At 36.1% G+C, this 18,149-nt stretch overlaps 1 protein-coding gene across 1 annotated transcript in view; it reads right to left on the bottom strand.

The window, feature by feature from the left end:
- The window catches only part of CYLC1 (cylicin 1), a 115,041-nt gene that overhangs the window by 31,651 nt on the left and 65,241 nt on the right, over positions 1-18,149 (bottom strand). The window contains exon 2 of the mRNA XM_021079847.1: positions 2,515-2,568. Within this exon, the coding sequence (XP_020935506.1) occupies positions 2,515-2,568 (54 nt within the window). The remainder of the gene's footprint in view (positions 1-2,514; positions 2,569-18,149) is intronic.

Here is an 18,149-nt window from a genome sequence, read left to right as displayed (position 1 = left end):
CTAAGATGATGCACACCTAAATAAGATACAATTAAGAATGTAAAATATTTATGTGAAGAACATAAATATCATGTATTTACAAATAATAATGATAATCTACTGAGTTTAAAATAAAATAAAAAATTTTAAATATAAAATTTATTACAGTAATAGTGTATAAAGATGGGTGGAATATGTGAATTTAAAGTGTTATAAGAAAGAAGCTTGCATTTTTCTGAGGAGTGTGAAAAATACTAATTTTTTATAAAACATAAATAATTCAAAATAATTCAAAATGTTAGATTTAAATCCGAATAAAAATTAATTACATTAAAAGCTAATGACCAAGAAGAATAAGTCATAGAGATTTTCTCTATAACACAGTGCCTATAGTAAAAAATACTGCATTGTACACCTAAAAATTTGTTAAGAGGGTAGATCTCGGAGTTCCCATCATGGCTCAGCAGTCAATGAACCCAACTAGTATCCATGAGGATGTCCCTAGCCTTGTTCAGTTGGTTAAGGATCCAGCATTGCCTTGAGCTGTGGTGTAGGTCGCAGATGTGGCTCAGATTTGACCCCTGTCCTGGGAACGTTTCATATGCTGAGGGTGTGGCCCTAAAAAGACAAAAAAAAAAAAAAAAAAGAGGGTAGATCTCATGTTGTGTTCTTACCTCAAAAAAGTATGTGGACTAAGTACACTATTTTAAAAATGAAATTATCACAGTGAATTACAAGAGATAACACTTAAAATATGACATATAATGACAAAATTTTTTTTTAATGGAAAAGGGATGGAGTTCCCATTGTGGCGCAGTGGGTTAAAAATCTGAATGCAGCAGCTCAGGTTGCTGTGGTGGTGCATGTTTGACCCTTGGTTCAGCAAAATGGGTTAAAGGATCCAGCATTGCCATAGCTGTGGGGTAGGTCACAGCTGTAGCTCTTATTCAATCCCTGGCCCATGAACTTCCATATTCTGTAGGTGTGGCCACAAAAAAAAGAGAGAAATGATAAAAATGGAGAAGGAATACTCTGTGTACACTAATGGATAATAATATAATGGAGCTAAACTAATGTCAACTAACTTTAAGGTAAATAATAAATAGGGACTTTTTATAGTGATAAAATTTCAATCAATAGGAAGATGTAATAATTCTAAATTTGTATATATCCACTGGCATGGCTCTAAAATATGTAAATCTGAAGTTTATAAAGAAAAAGTCACAATATGCAATCTCACGATTATAGTTGGAGACTTTAGAATAGCTATTAGTAACTAATAGACCAAGAAGACAAAAATATGTCAACAGGGATACAGAATAATTGAATAACGTGATTAACAAAACTTGACATAAGGACGCTACATCAAACAACACCATATTCATTTTTTTTTAAGTTCACATGGAGCATTTAACAGAAGGGACTATAGACTATGTTGTAAACAAGTCCCAAAGTCTTAAAGTACTGAAAACATGTGGCATATTTTGCTGACCACAGTTGAATAAATCTAGAAATTAATAACAAAAACTAAAAAATACCTAGACACTTTGAAATTAAGAATACAATCTTTGAGTTAAAGAATAAAATACAGGAGTTCCTGTTATGGCTCAGTGGTTAACAAATCTGACTAGGAACCATGAGGTTGTAGGTTCAATCCCTGGCCTTGCTCAGTGGGTTAGGGATCCAGCATTGCCATGAGATGTGGTGTAGGTTGCAGATGCGGCTCAGACCCCTGCATTGCTGTGGCTGTGGCATAGGCCGGTGGCTACAGCTCCGATTCGACCCCTAGCCTTAGAACCTCCATATGCTGCAGGAGTGGCCCAAGAAATGGAAAAGAGACACACAAAAAAGAATATAATGAAACTAGAAAATATTTTGAACACTATTTTGAATAGCATAAAAAATAAAATTTTAGGAGTTCCCGTCGTGGCGCAGTGGTTAACGAATTCGACTAGGAACCATGAGGTTGCGGGTTCGGTCCCTGCCCCTTGCTCAGTGGGTTAACGATCCGGCGTTGCCGTGAGCTGTGGTGTAGGTTGCAGACGCGGCTCGGATCCCGTGTTGCTGTGGCTCTGGCGTAGGCTGGTGGCTACAGCTCCAATTCAACCCCTAGCCTGGGAACCTCCAGATGCCGCGGGAGCGGCCCAAGAAATAGCAACAACAACAAAAAGACAAAAGACAAAAAAAAATAAAATAAAATTTTAAAATATTTATGGGATTTAATAACCTATTTAAATATTTAAAACTTTGTACATTAGAAAAGAAAAGCTGAGAAATCAATGACTTAATTATTCATTTCAGGAAACAAGAAATACAACATCAAATTGAAGCCAGCATATTTAAGAGCAAAATGCTAAAGATACAAATAGTAAGGAATGAAAGAAAGAAAAAGTTTATGCTAATATTTTGAAAATTAAGTTGAAGTAAGCAAATTCCTCAAAAAATAACAATTATGAATTCTAAAATTAGGGGCAATAGAAAATATGAATTATTGTATGGATACAAAAGACATCTATTTGATAATTAAAAACTTACCGACATAGAGAATTCCAGGTGTGGGTGTCTTCATTGATTAATTTTCCCAAACACCTAAGGAAAAGACAATAACAATATTCAAAAACTCTTCCAAAGAATAGAAAAAGAGCAAAACATCAATTTGTTCAATGAAAAGAGCATAACTTTGATACCAAATCTGACAAGATCATTAATGGAAAACAAAATTAATCTCATAACATATATGTTTAAATCCTTAAACATTTAATCTAATTCAATACATAAAAGTACATTATATGACAATCGAGTGGAGTTTATTTCAGATTAGTTTAATATTTGAAATATACCACATTAACACATTACAGTAAAGAAGGGAAAGATTTATTTATTTTATTTTTGTCTTTTTGCCATTTCTTGGGCGGCTCCAGTGGCATATGGAGGTTCCCAGGCTAGGGGTCGAATCGGAGCTGTAGCCACCGGCCTATGCCACAGCCACAGCAATGCAAGATCCGAGCTGCGTCTGCAACCTACACCACAGCTCACGGCAATGCCGGATTGTTAACCCACTGAGCAAGGCCAGGGATCGAACCTGCAACCTCATGGTTCCTAGTCGGATTCGTTAACCACTGCGCCACGACGGGAACTCCAAAAGATTTAAATATGAATGTAAAATCTAGCACACTCATGGTTAAAAAAATAATTAGCAAAGAAGGGATAGGAGGAAATTTCCTTAGCCTGCTAAAGAATCTCTAAAGAAAACTAGAACAGATGTAATAATAAATGGAGAAGCTTTAGAAATATTCCCCCTGAGCTCAGGAGTAATAAAAAGGATGTCTGCTAATACAACATGAATGTAACGTTTTACTAGAGGTCCTAGCTAGTTCAGTAAGGCAAGAAAAAAATAAATTAAAAGTCAGAGTTCCCATTGTGGCTTAGCAGGTAAAGAACCTACACAGTGTCCCGTGAGGATGCTGGTATGATCCCTGGCCTCACTCAGTGGGTTAAGGATCCAGCATTGTGCAAGCTGTGGTGTAGTTTGCAGATGTGGCTTGGATACCATGTTGCTGTGACTATGATGTAGGCCGGTAGCTGAAGCTCCGACTTGACCCCTAGACTGGAACTTCCATATGCTGCAAGTGCAGCCTAAAAAGAAGAACAAACAAATCAAAACAAAATGTAAAAGTCTAAGAATAGAAAAAAAGATAAAACACTCAATACTTACAGGCACCATGTTTACATAGAAAATCCAGGAGTTCCCGTCATGGCTCAGCAGAGGTGAATCTAACTAGGATCCATGAGGATGCAGGTTCGATCCCTAGCCTTGCTTGGTATGTTGGGGATCCAGCGTTGCCATGAGCTGTGGTGTAGTTCACAGGTGTGGCTCAGATCTTTCATTGCTGTGGCTGAGGCGTAGTCCAGGGGCTACAGCTCCAATTCAACCCCTAGCCTGTGAACCTCCATATGCTGCAGTTTCAGCCCTAAAAAGACAAAAAAAAAATCTATAATATCTATAGGCACACAATTATAAATAATAAAAGAATTTAGTAAAACTGCTAGATACAAAGACTAAATGTGAAAATAAATTTTATTTATATGCAAAACAATTTAAAATAATTTAATATCATTTATTCAATAACATAAATACCAGTTAGAAATAAATCTAAAAAAAAATGTGCAATGCCTCTACACTGGAGTGTACAAATCGATATTAAGATAAATTAAAGAAAACATAGTAAATGGAGGTATATACCATGCTTAGGGTTTGGAAGATTCAATAATTTGTGTAGCAAATTTTAACAAATTGATACACTGATTCAATGTCATACCAATATAATTTGTTTTGACTTTTTGTGATAACTGACTGTATAATTCCAATTTTACATGGAAATAAAAGAGCCAAGTATATACAAGACAATTTGAAAAAAAAAACAATTAATGTGAAAGAAATACATTACTGGTATTTTCAATAAATGATACTAGTCAATTTCATACCTTCAAGGGAAAACATGTGATTCTATCTCACATTAAACACTCAAGTCAATCCTGGATGTATCGCACATTTAGGGTGAAAGGTAAAACAATACAGTTTCCAGGAGATAACCTAAGTGAATATATCAATGCTGGAGTGAATATTTCTTAGCACACACAATCTGTAATCATAATGGAATAGAATGTACCATTCTTCCCTTTTCCAATAATGGCAATGTTAAAAAAAATAGAATACAATACAAGAAAAGATACATTGCTTCTTTGAACATCATAATGAGGGCTTTTAAGAGAAATGGTATAGTGATGAAAATAGTAATAACAATAATAATGAATATGCTTACTATGTTTTCATAGTGTTTTGCTATTTCAAAGGTACTTTCAAATATACTATATCATTTAATAATATTAAATGATAATTTAATAAATAAATTTTTTATTTGCCTGATTTGTTCTGAAGTGAAATCTTGCTCTAAAAATTCCCTATTCATTCTCAATTAATGTATCCCTTGCATCAAATCTAATTTTTTATAATATGACTTCCCTCTTGTCTTATTTATTTTGTTCCATTTTATTTCATTCATTACCCTTGAAACTATGTTCTCTGGTAACTGAATTAGTCAATCATTCAAATTTGAATAATAAAATTTTAATGTGATTCAGTAATTTATTCATTTAGCTAATCAATACTGAGCACTCTGAAAGGCTGATAAATTATTCCTTAAAATATTTGTATCAGAATCCCTGGAATCTGTGAATGTTGCCTTATTTGGAAAAAGAGACTTGGCATATGTGATTAAATTAAGAACTTGGGATCAGAAAATTATTTTTTAAAAAACCCTCATTTTGGACTTTTGCTCTCCAAAACTGAACTATAAGATAATAAACTTAGGTCATTTATTATAATTTGTGCATTGGCATTTGGAAATGAATACACAGGGCAACAAGTTAGGAGGATTTAACAATTATCTAGATGTGAGATCAAAATTGTTTAGAGTTGGTGGTGCAAAATTGGTTATTAGAAGTGACCAAATTCTAGATATATTTTAAAGGTGCTCTCTATGGGATTTGCTGATATACTGGACCTTAGCAGCTAGAGAAAGGGTACAGTCAAGGATGACACCAAAAAGTGTTGGCGTGTATGTGTTTGTGTGTGTTTGCTTGAGTGACCCAATGAATAGTGGTGCCAATTTCTGAGATGGAGACCACTTATGGATGAGCGTGTTTAGAATGAAGAAAGAACTTTGTTTTCAGATTGAGTTTGAGATATTAGGCATTCAAGTGGAGAAGTCAATAAGGTAGTTGTATGTGAGTCTGTAAATTAGAGAAAAGTTCTGCATGGATTAGGATACAAATTTGGAATTCATGATCATATGGGTGGGATATAAAATGATGGTACTGATGATATTGTATATTAAATGGTTATAGATAAGAAAGAGAAGATGTCCAAGAACTGAGTTTTGGAGCTTTCCAACATTTAAAAAAGATGAGAAGAGAAAAAACAGCAATAAAGTTTGAAAAGGAATAACTTGTATGGTAGAAAGGAAAACAGGAGAGGATATTGACACAGTACTAAGAACAATTAAAGAGGATCAAATCTATCAAATATTGCTAGTGGATGTAAAAATGTGAAAGTCATTCTTTCCATGGAATGGTAAGAAAAAAAGTCTAGGATTGGAGATAACTAATATAATTTCTTCAAAGAGTTTTGCTACGTTATGGTGATAAAAAATGGACAGTATGTGTGGTCAAGGGAATTTTTTTTCTTTTTGGCCATGCCCACAGCATGTGGAAGTTCCTAAGCCAGGGCTGGAACCCACACCACATCAGTGACCAAAGCTGCTTCAGTGACAATGCCAGACCCTTAACCACAGAGGAACTCCGGGGAAATATTTTTTAATGATAGGGAAAAAAATCCTTTTTTTTCATACACTGATAGAAATGAGCCTACCAAGAATTAAGAAAAAAAATGATAGAGCGATGTCAGAAACATGACTGAATAAGACATCCCTCATCATATCACCCCTCCAAACAATAGCAATTTATTTATACACAGACAAAAGGGCCTTCAAGGAATTCGTGGGATTGAGCACAATATTTCAAGGGACATAGGGGGTGTCTTGTTCAGCTTTGTTTAACTTGGCCTTGGTCCCAGCTGTGGATTCCTCAGTAGCCCATGAACTAGCCTCAGCTCCTCTCAATCATGGTACAGGATCCCCTGTTGAACATCATCTTAGATAATCACCCACACATGAGAAAACATTTGTGGAACTCCAGACTTCTAGTGGAGAAGTTCCAGCCCATAATGAGAGGAAAAAATATGAATTTGGGTGCTTGGTGAGGGTAAGAGCAATAGTTGACCTTACAAGCATCACCCCTTCCCTAAAGCAGCAATGTTCACTATCAAAACTGACTTTGTTGGCCTGTGACTTCTCCCATGGGGGAGAATGAGGTCATGTGAGTAAGCAGCCAGCTTCCTCAGCTGTGTGGAAGAGGCTCATTTCTCTCTCAATACATCCAGAGCACTGAGTCAGGAACAGCATGGATGAAAGGAAGAAGTGGCTTAGAGAGCAGCAGATATTACCCTCATAGGTCTTTAAAGGGATATATAAATCCCACTGAGTTGCAGAATATATCAAGAAGCCTACACACAAGCTGCTGGGGGTAACTTGCTCATGAATCACCCACAGGCTCCCTCCATGTCCCACAATACTCCCATTCTGTGGCTGGCTTCTTAGGCATTCTTTTGATGGTGGTGAGAGTTAGCTTTCAAAGATGGCTAGTGAGCATGCAGAGAGCTGACTTGAATCTATGGCCAAGTAGGGACCATAAACTTGAGTATTAGTTATGTCCCTAACAAGTAAAAGAGAGACTGTCAGCACTTGGCCTGTGAAGTGTGCTGCCTACCTTAGGGGAAGGCGATACCTGGTGCATTGAAAGATTGAGAGAAGATATACTAGCTTAATAATTCTACCACAAAAGGGATCAAGAAGAATGGAGCAGGAATATTCATAGAAGATCTGAGAAAGTTCAGAATGTCCAGCAGGGCTAATGTAAATATTTCCTGAAATCAGTCAGTAAAGAATGGAGGAAGAAGTCACTGCTACTTCAGATGTAACACCAGTAATACAAGACCAAAAAAAAACCATGAAAAATCAGAGTTCCCATCATGGCTCAGCAGTTAACGAACCTGACTAGCATCCATGAGGACACAGGTTTGATCCCTGGCCTCGCTCAGTGGGTTAAGGATCTGGCGTTGTGGTGAGCTCTGGTGTAGGTCATAGATGTGGCTCAGATCCTGTGTTGCTGTGGCTGTGGTGTAGGCCAGCGGCTACAGCTCCAATTGGACCCCTAGCCTGGAAACCTCCATATGCCATGGGTGTAGCCCTAAAAAGACGAAAGGGAGCTGTTAAAAATCAAAAGTTCTTGGAAGTGGGATCTACCAAGCTCAAACACCCCATCCTTCCCACTTCCTTCCCGTCCCCTGGTCCCCTGGCAACCACAAGTGTGCTTTGGGTATCCCTGGTTTGTTTCTCTTTTGTTGATAGGGTCATGTGTGCCATATTTTAGTTTCCAAATATGAGTGATATCATATGGTATTTTTCTTTCTCTTTCTTTTTATTTATTTATTTATTTAATAGTTATTTCCCCTATACAATTTTTTTTCTACTATACAGCATGGTGACCCAGTTACCTATACATGTACACATTCTATTTTTTCATATTATCATGCTCCATCAAAAGTGACTAGACATAGTTCCCAGTGCTACACAGCAGGATCTCATTGCAATAGTCTGCATCTATTAACTCCAAATTCCCAGTCCATCCCACTCACTCACCCTCCCCCTTGGCAACCACAAGTCTATTCTCCAAGTCCATTTTTCTTTTTGGTGGAAAGGGTCATTTGTGCCATATATTAGATTCCAGATATGTGATATCATGTGGTATTTGTCTTTCTCTTTCTGACTTACTTTACTCAGTGTGAGAGTCTTTAGTTGCATCCATGTTGCTGGAAATGGCATTATTTTTTTCTTTCTTATGGCTAAGTAGTATTCCATTCCATTTATATGTACCACATCTTCATAATAAATTCATCTCTTGATGTTAATTTAGGTTGTTTCCACGTCTTGGCTATTGTGAATAGTGCTACAATGAATATAGGGGTGCATGTACCTTTTTGAATAAAAGTTTTTTGTGGACATATGCCAAGGGGGGGATTTCTAGATCATATTATAGTTCTACATTTAGTTTATTGAGGAAACTCCATGATGTTTTTCATAGTGCTTGTGTCAGTTTACATACCCATCAACAGTGAGGTGTTCCCTTTTCTCCACACCCCCTTCAGAATTATTTTGTTGTTGACTTCTTAATGGTGGCCATTCTGACTGGTATGAGGTGGTACCTCATTGTAGTTTTGATTTGCATTTATCTAATAATTAGTGATATTGATCATTTTTTCATGTGTCAGCTGGCCATCTTTATGTCTTCTTTAGAGAAATGTCTGTTTAGGTCTTCTTCAGTCCATATTTCGATTGGGTTCCTTGTTTTATTTGTTGTTGTTGTTGCATTGTATGAGCTGTTTGTATTTTTTGGAGATTAAGCCCTTGTTGGTTGTATCATTTGAAAAGATTTTCTCCCATTCTCTGAGTTGTCTTTCAACTTTTTTAATGGTTTCCTTTGCTGTGAAAAAGCTTTTTAGTTTAATAAGGTCCCACTGGTTTATTTTTGTTTCTATTGACCTTATTCTAGGAGGTGGATCAAATAAAATGTTGCTTTGATTTATGTCAAAGAGCATTCTACTTATGTTTTCCTCTAGGAGTTTTATAGTTTCTGGCCTTACATTTAGGTCTTTAATCCATTTTGAATTTATTTCTGTGTATGGGGTTAGAGAGTGTTCTAACTCCATTCTTTTACATGTAGCTGTCCAATTTTCACAGCATGACTTACTGAAGAAACTCTCTTTCTTGAACTGTATGTTCTTTCCACCTTCATCATAGACTAGTTGACCACAGGTGCTTGGGTTTCTTTCTGAAATTTCTATCCTGTTCCATTGATCTATATTTCTGTTTTTGTGCCATTATCATGCTGTTTTGATGACTGTAGCTTTATAGTATAGTCTGAATCCAGGAAGACAGATTCCTCCAATTCTGGTTTTTTTTTCCCAATGTTCCTTTGGCTATTCAGGGTCTTTTGTGTTACCATACAAATAATTGATTTTTTTTTTCTGGTGCTGCGAAGAATGTCCTTAGAAATTCGATAGGGGCTGCATTGAATCTATAGATTGCCTTGGGTATTGTGGTCATTTTGACCATATTGATTCTTCCAATCCAAGGGCATGATATAGCTTTCCATTTGTGTCATCTTTGATTTCTTTCATCAGTGTCTTATAGTTTTTATGTACAGGTCTTTTGTCTCTTTAGGTAGATTTATTCCTAGGTATTTTATTATTGTTGATACTATGGTAAATGGGATAGTTTTTAAAATTTCTCTTTCTGATCTTTCATCATTAGTATATAGAAATGCAATGGACTTCTTTGTACAAGTTTTATATCCTTAAATTTTATGAAATTCATTGATATACTCTAACAGTTTTCTGGAATTGTCTTTAGTATTATTTAGGTATAGTATAATGTCATCTGCAAACAGTGGTAATTTTACTTCTATTTCAATTTGAATTCTTTTTATTTATTTTTATTCTCTGAGTGCCATTGCTAGGACTTCCAAAATTAGGTTGAATAATAGTGATGAATGTGTACATTCTTGTCTTCTTCCCAATCTTAGAGAGAATGCATTCATTTTTTCACAATTGAGAATAATGTTAGCTCTAGATTTAGCATATATAGCTTTTATTATGTTGAAGTAGTTTCCATCTATGCCCACATTATGGAGAGTTTTTATCAGAAATTGGTGTTGAATTTTGTCAAAAGCTTTTTCTTTATCTATTGAGATCATGATGTGTTTTTATTTTTCAGGTTGTTGATGTGGTGTATCACTGACTTATTCGCTGATGCTGAAGAATCTTTGCATCCCTGGGATAAATCCCACTTGGTCATGGTGAATAATCCTTTTAATATCCTTTTGAATTCAGTTTGATAATGTATTGTTGAGGATTTTTGCATCTATGTTCATCAGTGATATTAGCCTATAATTTTCTTTCTTTTTTTAAAAAAAAATTCCTTGTCTGGTTTTTGTATAAGGGTGATGGGTGATGGTGGCCTCATATAATGAGCTTGGCAGTGTTCCTCTTCAAATTTTGGAAGAGTTTCAGAAGAATAGGTGTTAACTATTCTCTGAATGTTTGATAGAATTCTCCTCTGTTGCCATCAGGTCCTAGACTTTTGTTTTTTGGAAGTTTTTAGATCACATTTTCTATTTCAGTACCTGTGATTGTACTATTCAAATTTTACATTTCTTCCTGGTTAGTCTTGGTAAGGTGTGCCTTTGTAAGAATCTGTCCATTTAGTCTAGGTTGTCCATTTTATTGGCATATAGTTGCTTATAGTTGTCCCTTATGCTCCTTTCTATTTCTGTGGTGTCAGTTGTAACTTCTTTTTCATTACTAATTTTATTGATTCGAGCACCCTCCCCCTTTTTTGATGAATATGGCTAAAGGTTTATCAATTTTCTTGATCTTTTATGCACTTTTGGTTTAACTGATCTTCTCTAAGTTTTTCTGTGTCTCAATTTCATTTATTTATGCTCTCATCTTTCTGATTCTCTCCTTGAACTAATTTTGGGTTTGTGAGTTTTTCCTTCCCTAGGTTTTGTGTGTTTTTTCTTCCCTATTTGTCTTAGGTTTAATTTTTGGTTGTTTACTTTAGATTTTTCTTGTTTACTGAGATAAGATTGTATTGCTATAAATTTTTATCTCAGAACTGCTTTACTGTGTCCTACAGGTTTTGGATTATCATATCTTTGCTGTTGCATATTTTTTTAATTTCCTTTCATTTTTTCAATCATCCATTTGTTATTTAGTAGCATATTGCTTAACCTCAAGGATTTTTTGTTTTTTACTGTTTTTTCCTTGTAGTTGATTTCCAGTTTCATAGCATTGTTGTTGGAGAAAATGCCTAAAATAATCTCAATGTTTTAAAATTTTACCAAGGCTTTATCTGTGATCCAAGATGTGATCTACCCTAGAAAATATTCCATATGTATATGACAAGAATGTATACTCTGCTGCTTTGGGATAGAATGTTCTCTAAATATCAGTTAAGTATATGCAGTCTATGGTGTCATTTAAGGGCTGTGTTTCCTTGTTGATTTTCTGTCTAGATGATATATCCATTGATATAACTGAGGTGTTAAAGTCCCCCACAATTATTGGGTGGCTCTCAGTTTCTCCTTTTATGGCTGCCAGAAGTTACCTGATGTATGTGTCAGATCTGAAGTGGGTCTCTTATAGACAGCACATATATGGATCTTGTTTTTGTATTCATTCAGCCAGTCTGTGTGTTTTGGTTGGGGTATTTAATCCATTTACCTTTAATGTAATTATGGATAAATATGTATTTATTGCAATTTTCTTAATTGTTTTGGATTATTTGTGATCTTTTTCTTCTCTTTCTCTTTATTGTCTTGTGATTTGCTGACTCTCTCTAGTGTTGTCTTTGCCTGGTTTTGATTGTGTGTGTGTTCATTATAGTTTCTTGGTCTGTGGTTCCTAATGGATTTTGATATAACCACTTATATGTGTTCATAATTGTTTTTGTTTGTTGGTCTTTTAATTTAAATGCATTTTCCACGTTCTGTATTTGTCCTGTTCTATTCTTATGCCTGCTATTTTTGATATGATATTAGTCAATCTTTGATTTTCTACTTTCATATTATCTTTGCCTTTTCTGGTGAGTTTTCTCATTTGTAACTTTCTTATTTCTAATTGTGGCTTTTTTCTTCTGCCTGGAGAAGTTCCTTTCATAGTTGCTTTAAAGCTATTTGGAGGTGCTGAATTCTCTTAGCTTGTGCTTGTCTGAAAATCTTATGAACTGTCCATCAAATCTGAATGAGAACCTTGCTGTATATAATATTCTTGGTTCCAGGTGTCTCCTTATCATCAGCTTCAACATACTTCTGCATACTTCAACAATCCTTTCTATCTTACACAGTTCTCATTGAAAAATCAGCTGTTTTCCTTATTTGGGGTTCCCTTGCATGTTTGTTGCTTTTCCTTGTGGATTTTTTGGCTTTTAATATTTTTTCTTTGTATTTATTTTTTTGTCATTTTGATTAATGGGTGTCTCCCTGTGTTTCTCCTTGGGTTTATCCAGTATGGGCTCCTCTATACTTCTTCAATTTGAGTGAGGGTTTCCTTTCCATACTAGGGAAGTTTTCAGCTCTAATCTCTCCAAATATTTTCTAAGGCCTTTTCTCTCTCTCTTCTACATCTGGAACACCTATAATGTGAATATTGGTGTGGATAATGTTGCCTCAAATCTATCTTAGATTCTCTTCAGTTCTATTTATTCTTTTTTCTTTATTATTTTCTGTGACAGTGATTTTGATTACGTCTTCCACCACACAATTCTTATGCCTCTATTATCCTGTTATTGCATCATTCTAGTGTATTTTTCATTTCAGATATTGTGCTATTCATCTTGGTCTGCTTATTCTTTAAATTCTATATCCCTATGTTTAACATTTCTTATAACTTCTTTTTCTGTACATCCAGTCTTTTTCTGAAATTTTGGATCATCTTTACTATCATCACTCTGAATTCTTTTTCAGGTAGATTGCCTATCTACTCTTCGTTTAGTTGTTTTTGTTTGCTTTCTCATTTTTTGTCTGAAATATATTTATTTGTTATTTCATAAAGTCTAAATTTATGTTTATCATTCTATTGATAGGTAACATGCAACAACTGGTGCCCAGTCTTGGAGTTCTCAGGGGTGGTAGTGTTTCTCTTATACCCAAAGCACATGATGGGAGCAGTGGTATCACACTACCTCACCTGGGTCAGGGTGGCTGCTAAGAATGGGGTCCATGAGGGAGGTCCAGTGGTTCACAGTTCATGGTATGGCTTTTGTAGTGGGGGGATCATAGTGATTCCTGCAAAACCTTCTGCTACCAGGTAGCTCTCAGGACCATTTTCTATAGCTGGAAACTTCAGTAGCTTCTCCTGAAGTCTCTCCATTTGTCAGAGAGACTCTTGGGTCTTCTCTCTGTAGCTGCAGGGTTAGGTGCTTTTCCACAATCACTACCTTTCTTTGCCAACTCATGGGAGCATTCTCTGTAGCCCTAAGGGTGGGGACTACTTCCTATCTATTGATAAAATGCTCTCTCTGTAGCCACAGGATGTGCCCCATTCCCATGTTCCCTTCCCCCTGCCAGGCCACTGGCAAGAGTGCTCTCTGTAGCTGCAAAGGAGAATGTGTGCTGGTGGACTTTTCACTGGTCATTTGGACATCTGTGAAATGTTCATCACTTTAGCAATCCCCTGCCTTGACATTGGCAAGAGCCATGGATCTTGGGATATTCCCTCAATCACACTGTGCACTCCATGTTCTCTGTCTCCCTAAGGGATGATGTTGATCCTCAGCTGTTGCTAGGCAGCAACTGCTCCAGGGTTACTTCTGAAGCTGAAGCAGCTGGTTCCCTGTAGCCTGAGATCATATGCAGGAAATAAGGCTATAGTTGTGGATCTCACCACTTCCCTCCAGCACCCCCAAACAATGCTGCTTAGCCTCCAAGCCCTATCACGTTTCCCCAAATTACTCCCTCAAATGTGGTCGCTCTAGACTCCAGTCCCTTCAGTCTGTCTCCATGAAGCCAATCCCAGTTTTTTTGTTGTTGTTGTTTCATGTAGCCATCCCCAGCTCTCTCTGAGTCTGATCTCCAAAACTGGAATTACAGTTCCTGACCCCTGCCTATACCAGCATGTGGCTGGGAATTGCAGAGCAGTAGCACTGACAAATTTTGGAGGACATTTTCCATTTTAGCTGATTCACATTCCTCTATCCTGGCTGATCTTGCTGGTGGGGGAGATATTTCCAAGGTGCAGGAGGATTTTCTTTTCCAACTCCTTCCTAGGGGCTCAGGTTCTGTGTTGCTTCCTTTCTCATTTTCTCTCTCTCTTTTGTCCTACACAGTTTTGTGAAGTTTTTTCTCACCCTATCAAAATCATGATGTCTTTTGTCAAAATTCAGTAAAATTTCTGTAAAAATACTTCCACATATAGATGGATATTCAATGTATTTGTGGGAGTAGGTGAGCCTCACATCTTACTCCTACACCATCTTTTAGGTTCTTGTGCCTTGGGAAGACCCCACATTTTTGTGGAGATCAGTTTGGATGAAGAGGAATTTCAGATGCTCAGAGGAGAGTACAGAAACAAATTTATGGCAAGCAGAACAGAGAAAGCCATTCACAGATGGCCCATACCACTGCCCTGTGGTCCCCAGCCTGAAGTGCATATCCATTAGTAGTAGAAGGTGATGGGTGTTGAAATTCAGGCTTCAGAGGACAGACCTGTTGAGAAGACTAGGTTGATTACAGGGAGACAACACAAAGGGGCTGGAGTGTAGAAAAACTGCAAATAGGGATGTTTGTGGAAGGAACCTGGGCCCAAAATAGTGGTAAAGTCCCATTATTAAGGGGCATGTGAAGGGAGGGTCAGGGCCAAAAATAGCAGCCTATTTTCTCTGTGTTCTTTAAGATAATAGGGCCCCACTTTTGTGGGATCTGTGAGTGGGTCCACCTGACACCTTTGTGAGCTCTGGTGGTGTGCCATCAGCTGTTACTTCTGCACATCTCCTAGCAAGGGGAAAATGGCCAGCACATGCTGAGGGAAAAACAAGCAGGCATCTACTTAAAAAAATAGCTCTTGCAATGTAAATATTAAACACACACAAGCTATACAGAAAATTCCCACATAAAAATATCCCTCCAAGACCACAGTGGATAATCAATTCCTCTAAATTTATGGAATAAATGAAATGTAAGTAAAGTGAAAAGCAAAGAAACCAATCCCAGATTAAAGTATAAGAGAATTACCCAGAAAGAACAATGGAACAGACATTTTTATCCAATAGACACAGAGTTCACAAAGGAGATAAAGAAAACACTGAAGGAATTAAAGAAACCCTATTGATAGAAATGCATATTACTATATAAAGGAACTAAAAGCTATAAATACAAACCTAGAAAAACTAGAAATCTCATTTGCAGAGATGAAAGCTGAGCAAAAGGCACTAAATAGCAGAATGAATAATGAAGGAGAACGAGTCAGTTATCTGGAAGAGTGAATAACAAAAAACACCCAATCTGAAAAAACAGAAGGAAATGCATAAAAAAAGCAATATAAGCAGTTCCCATAATGGCTCAGCAGTAATGAACCTGACTAGTATCCACAATGATGAGGGTTTGATCCCTGGCCTTGCTCAGTGGGTTAAGGATCTGGCATTGCCATGAGCTCTGGTGTAGGTTGCAGATTTGGCTCAGATCTGGCATTGTTGTGGCTGTGGTGTAGACCAACATATTCAGCTCTGATTTAATTCCTAGCCTGGTAACTTCCATATGCCATGGGTGCAGCCCTAAAAAGTCTAAAAAAAGCAATACAAGATACTTATAGGATACTATAAAGTATGTCAATCTACACATAATAGAGATTACAAGAGAATAAAGAGAAAGGGGATAAAAAAGTATTTGAAGAAATTATGGCTGAAAACTTCCCAAATATAAAGAAGGAAACAGATATTCAGGTAGAGGAAGAAGAAATATTCCCAAAGAAGATGAACCAAAAGAGAGCCACATCAACTTATAATAAAAATGACAAAAGTAAAAAATAAGGAGAGGATTCTAACAACATCACAAGAAAAGAGGTAATTACAAGAGAACCTCCATAAGGCTAGCAGAAGATTTCTCTACAGATTTGCAGGCCAGAAGGGGGTTGCAAAATATACTCTACCCTACCCAGTAAGATTATCATTTGGAATGGAGAGATAAAGGATTTCTCAAGCAAGTAAAACTAAAAAAATAAAGCAATTCTGAACCAATCCTAAAAGGAATATTGAAAGTTCTTCTCTAAATAGGAAAGAAACAAGAGTCTACAGGAAAGTGAAAATCACAATTGGAAGATAAGTCACTTAAATAAGCCAGCATATAGTTAAAAAAATCATTTTTGGTAGTAGTATTATGGCTATAATAAGGAATAAAATGTAAACAAGAAGATAAAAAAGAAGACATAAAAATCATGAAATGTGGGGAGAAGAGAAAGACGAGTAGATTGTCGTTAGATTTTTCCTTTTCAGAATGTACATGCATATCAGTTTGAAGCAGGTAGAGGGAGGAAGGAGTTAACATACCTGAAAAACAGGGCAACCACATATCAATACAAACAAGATATTCAAAAAAAAAAAAAAAAACCAAGAAGTGGATAAGGCATAAAATAAAGGAAATCACAGAATACAAAAAGAAAGAAAGGAACAAAGGAGAAACATGGAATCAACGGGAAAACAAGGTTCAAAAGGCTATAAATACATATCTATCAATAACTATGTTAAATGCCAATGGACTAAATGATCCAATCAAGACCATAGAGTGGCAGATTGGTTTTTTTTTTAAATCCCTCAATATGCTGCTTATAAGAGACTTACTTTATTGTAAAGGGCACATGTAGAATGAAAATAAAGGGATGGGAAAAAAACTATTTCATGCAAACAGAAATGATAAGAAAGCAGGAATCACAGTACTCATATCAGATAAAATAGACTTTAAAACAAAGCCCATAAAGATAAATAAGTGCACCATATAATGATGAGAGAATCAATACAAGAATTGATTTTACTCATCAACATATATGCACTCAATATAAGAACCCCCAATACAGAAAACAAATAGTAACAGACATAAAGGGAGAAATTGATGGGAATACAATTGACAGTAAGTGAATTTAACACCCCACTCATATCAATAGACAAACCTTTTATATAAAATATCAATAGGGCAGCAAAGATTCCAAACGAGACAATAAAACAATTAGACTTAATAAATATTCTCAGAACATCACATTCAAAAACCCCTAGAATATGCATTCTCTTCAAGTTCACATGGAACATTCTTGAGGACGAATCACCTAAGGGCACATAACAACCCCAAATTTAAGATAATAGAAATTATTTCAAGCACATTGTCTGACCACAATGGCAAGAAACTAGTAATCAACTATAGAAAAATAAATGAGAAAAAAATTACATGGATACTGAACAGCATGCTACCAAAAAAAAAAAAATGGGTACAAGATGAAATCAGATAGAAAATTTAAAAAACATTCAAGAAAAATGACAATAAACACAGAGCTATATGAAATCTATAGGCTGCAACACAAGCAGTTTTAGAGGGAATTTTATAGTGATAAAGGCCTTCTTCACAAAATGAAGGAAAATTTCAAATAGTCAAACTAACCTACCACATTAAAGAATTAGAAAAAGATGAACAAACAAAACCTAAAGTCAATAGAAAGAAGAGAATAATAAAAGATCAGAGAAGAAATAAATAAAATAGAGATTAAAAAAGAAAAAACAGGAGTTCCTGTCATGGCTCAGAGGTTAATGAATCTGACTAGGAACCATGAGGTTGCGGGTTTGATCCCTGGCCTTGCTCAGTGGGTTAAGGATCTGGTGTTGCTACGAGCTGTGGTGTAGGTGGAAGACGCAGCTGGGATCCCATGTTGCTGTGGCTCTGGCGTAGGCCAGCAG

This window comes from Sus scrofa, chromosome X (genome assembly GCF_000003025.6).
Source record: "Sus scrofa isolate TJ Tabasco breed Duroc chromosome X, Sscrofa11.1, whole genome shotgun sequence".
In the NCBI taxonomy this organism is placed as follows: Eukaryota; Metazoa; Chordata; class Mammalia; order Artiodactyla; family Suidae; genus Sus; species Sus scrofa.
This window is presented reverse-complemented; position numbering and strand designations above follow the sequence as displayed.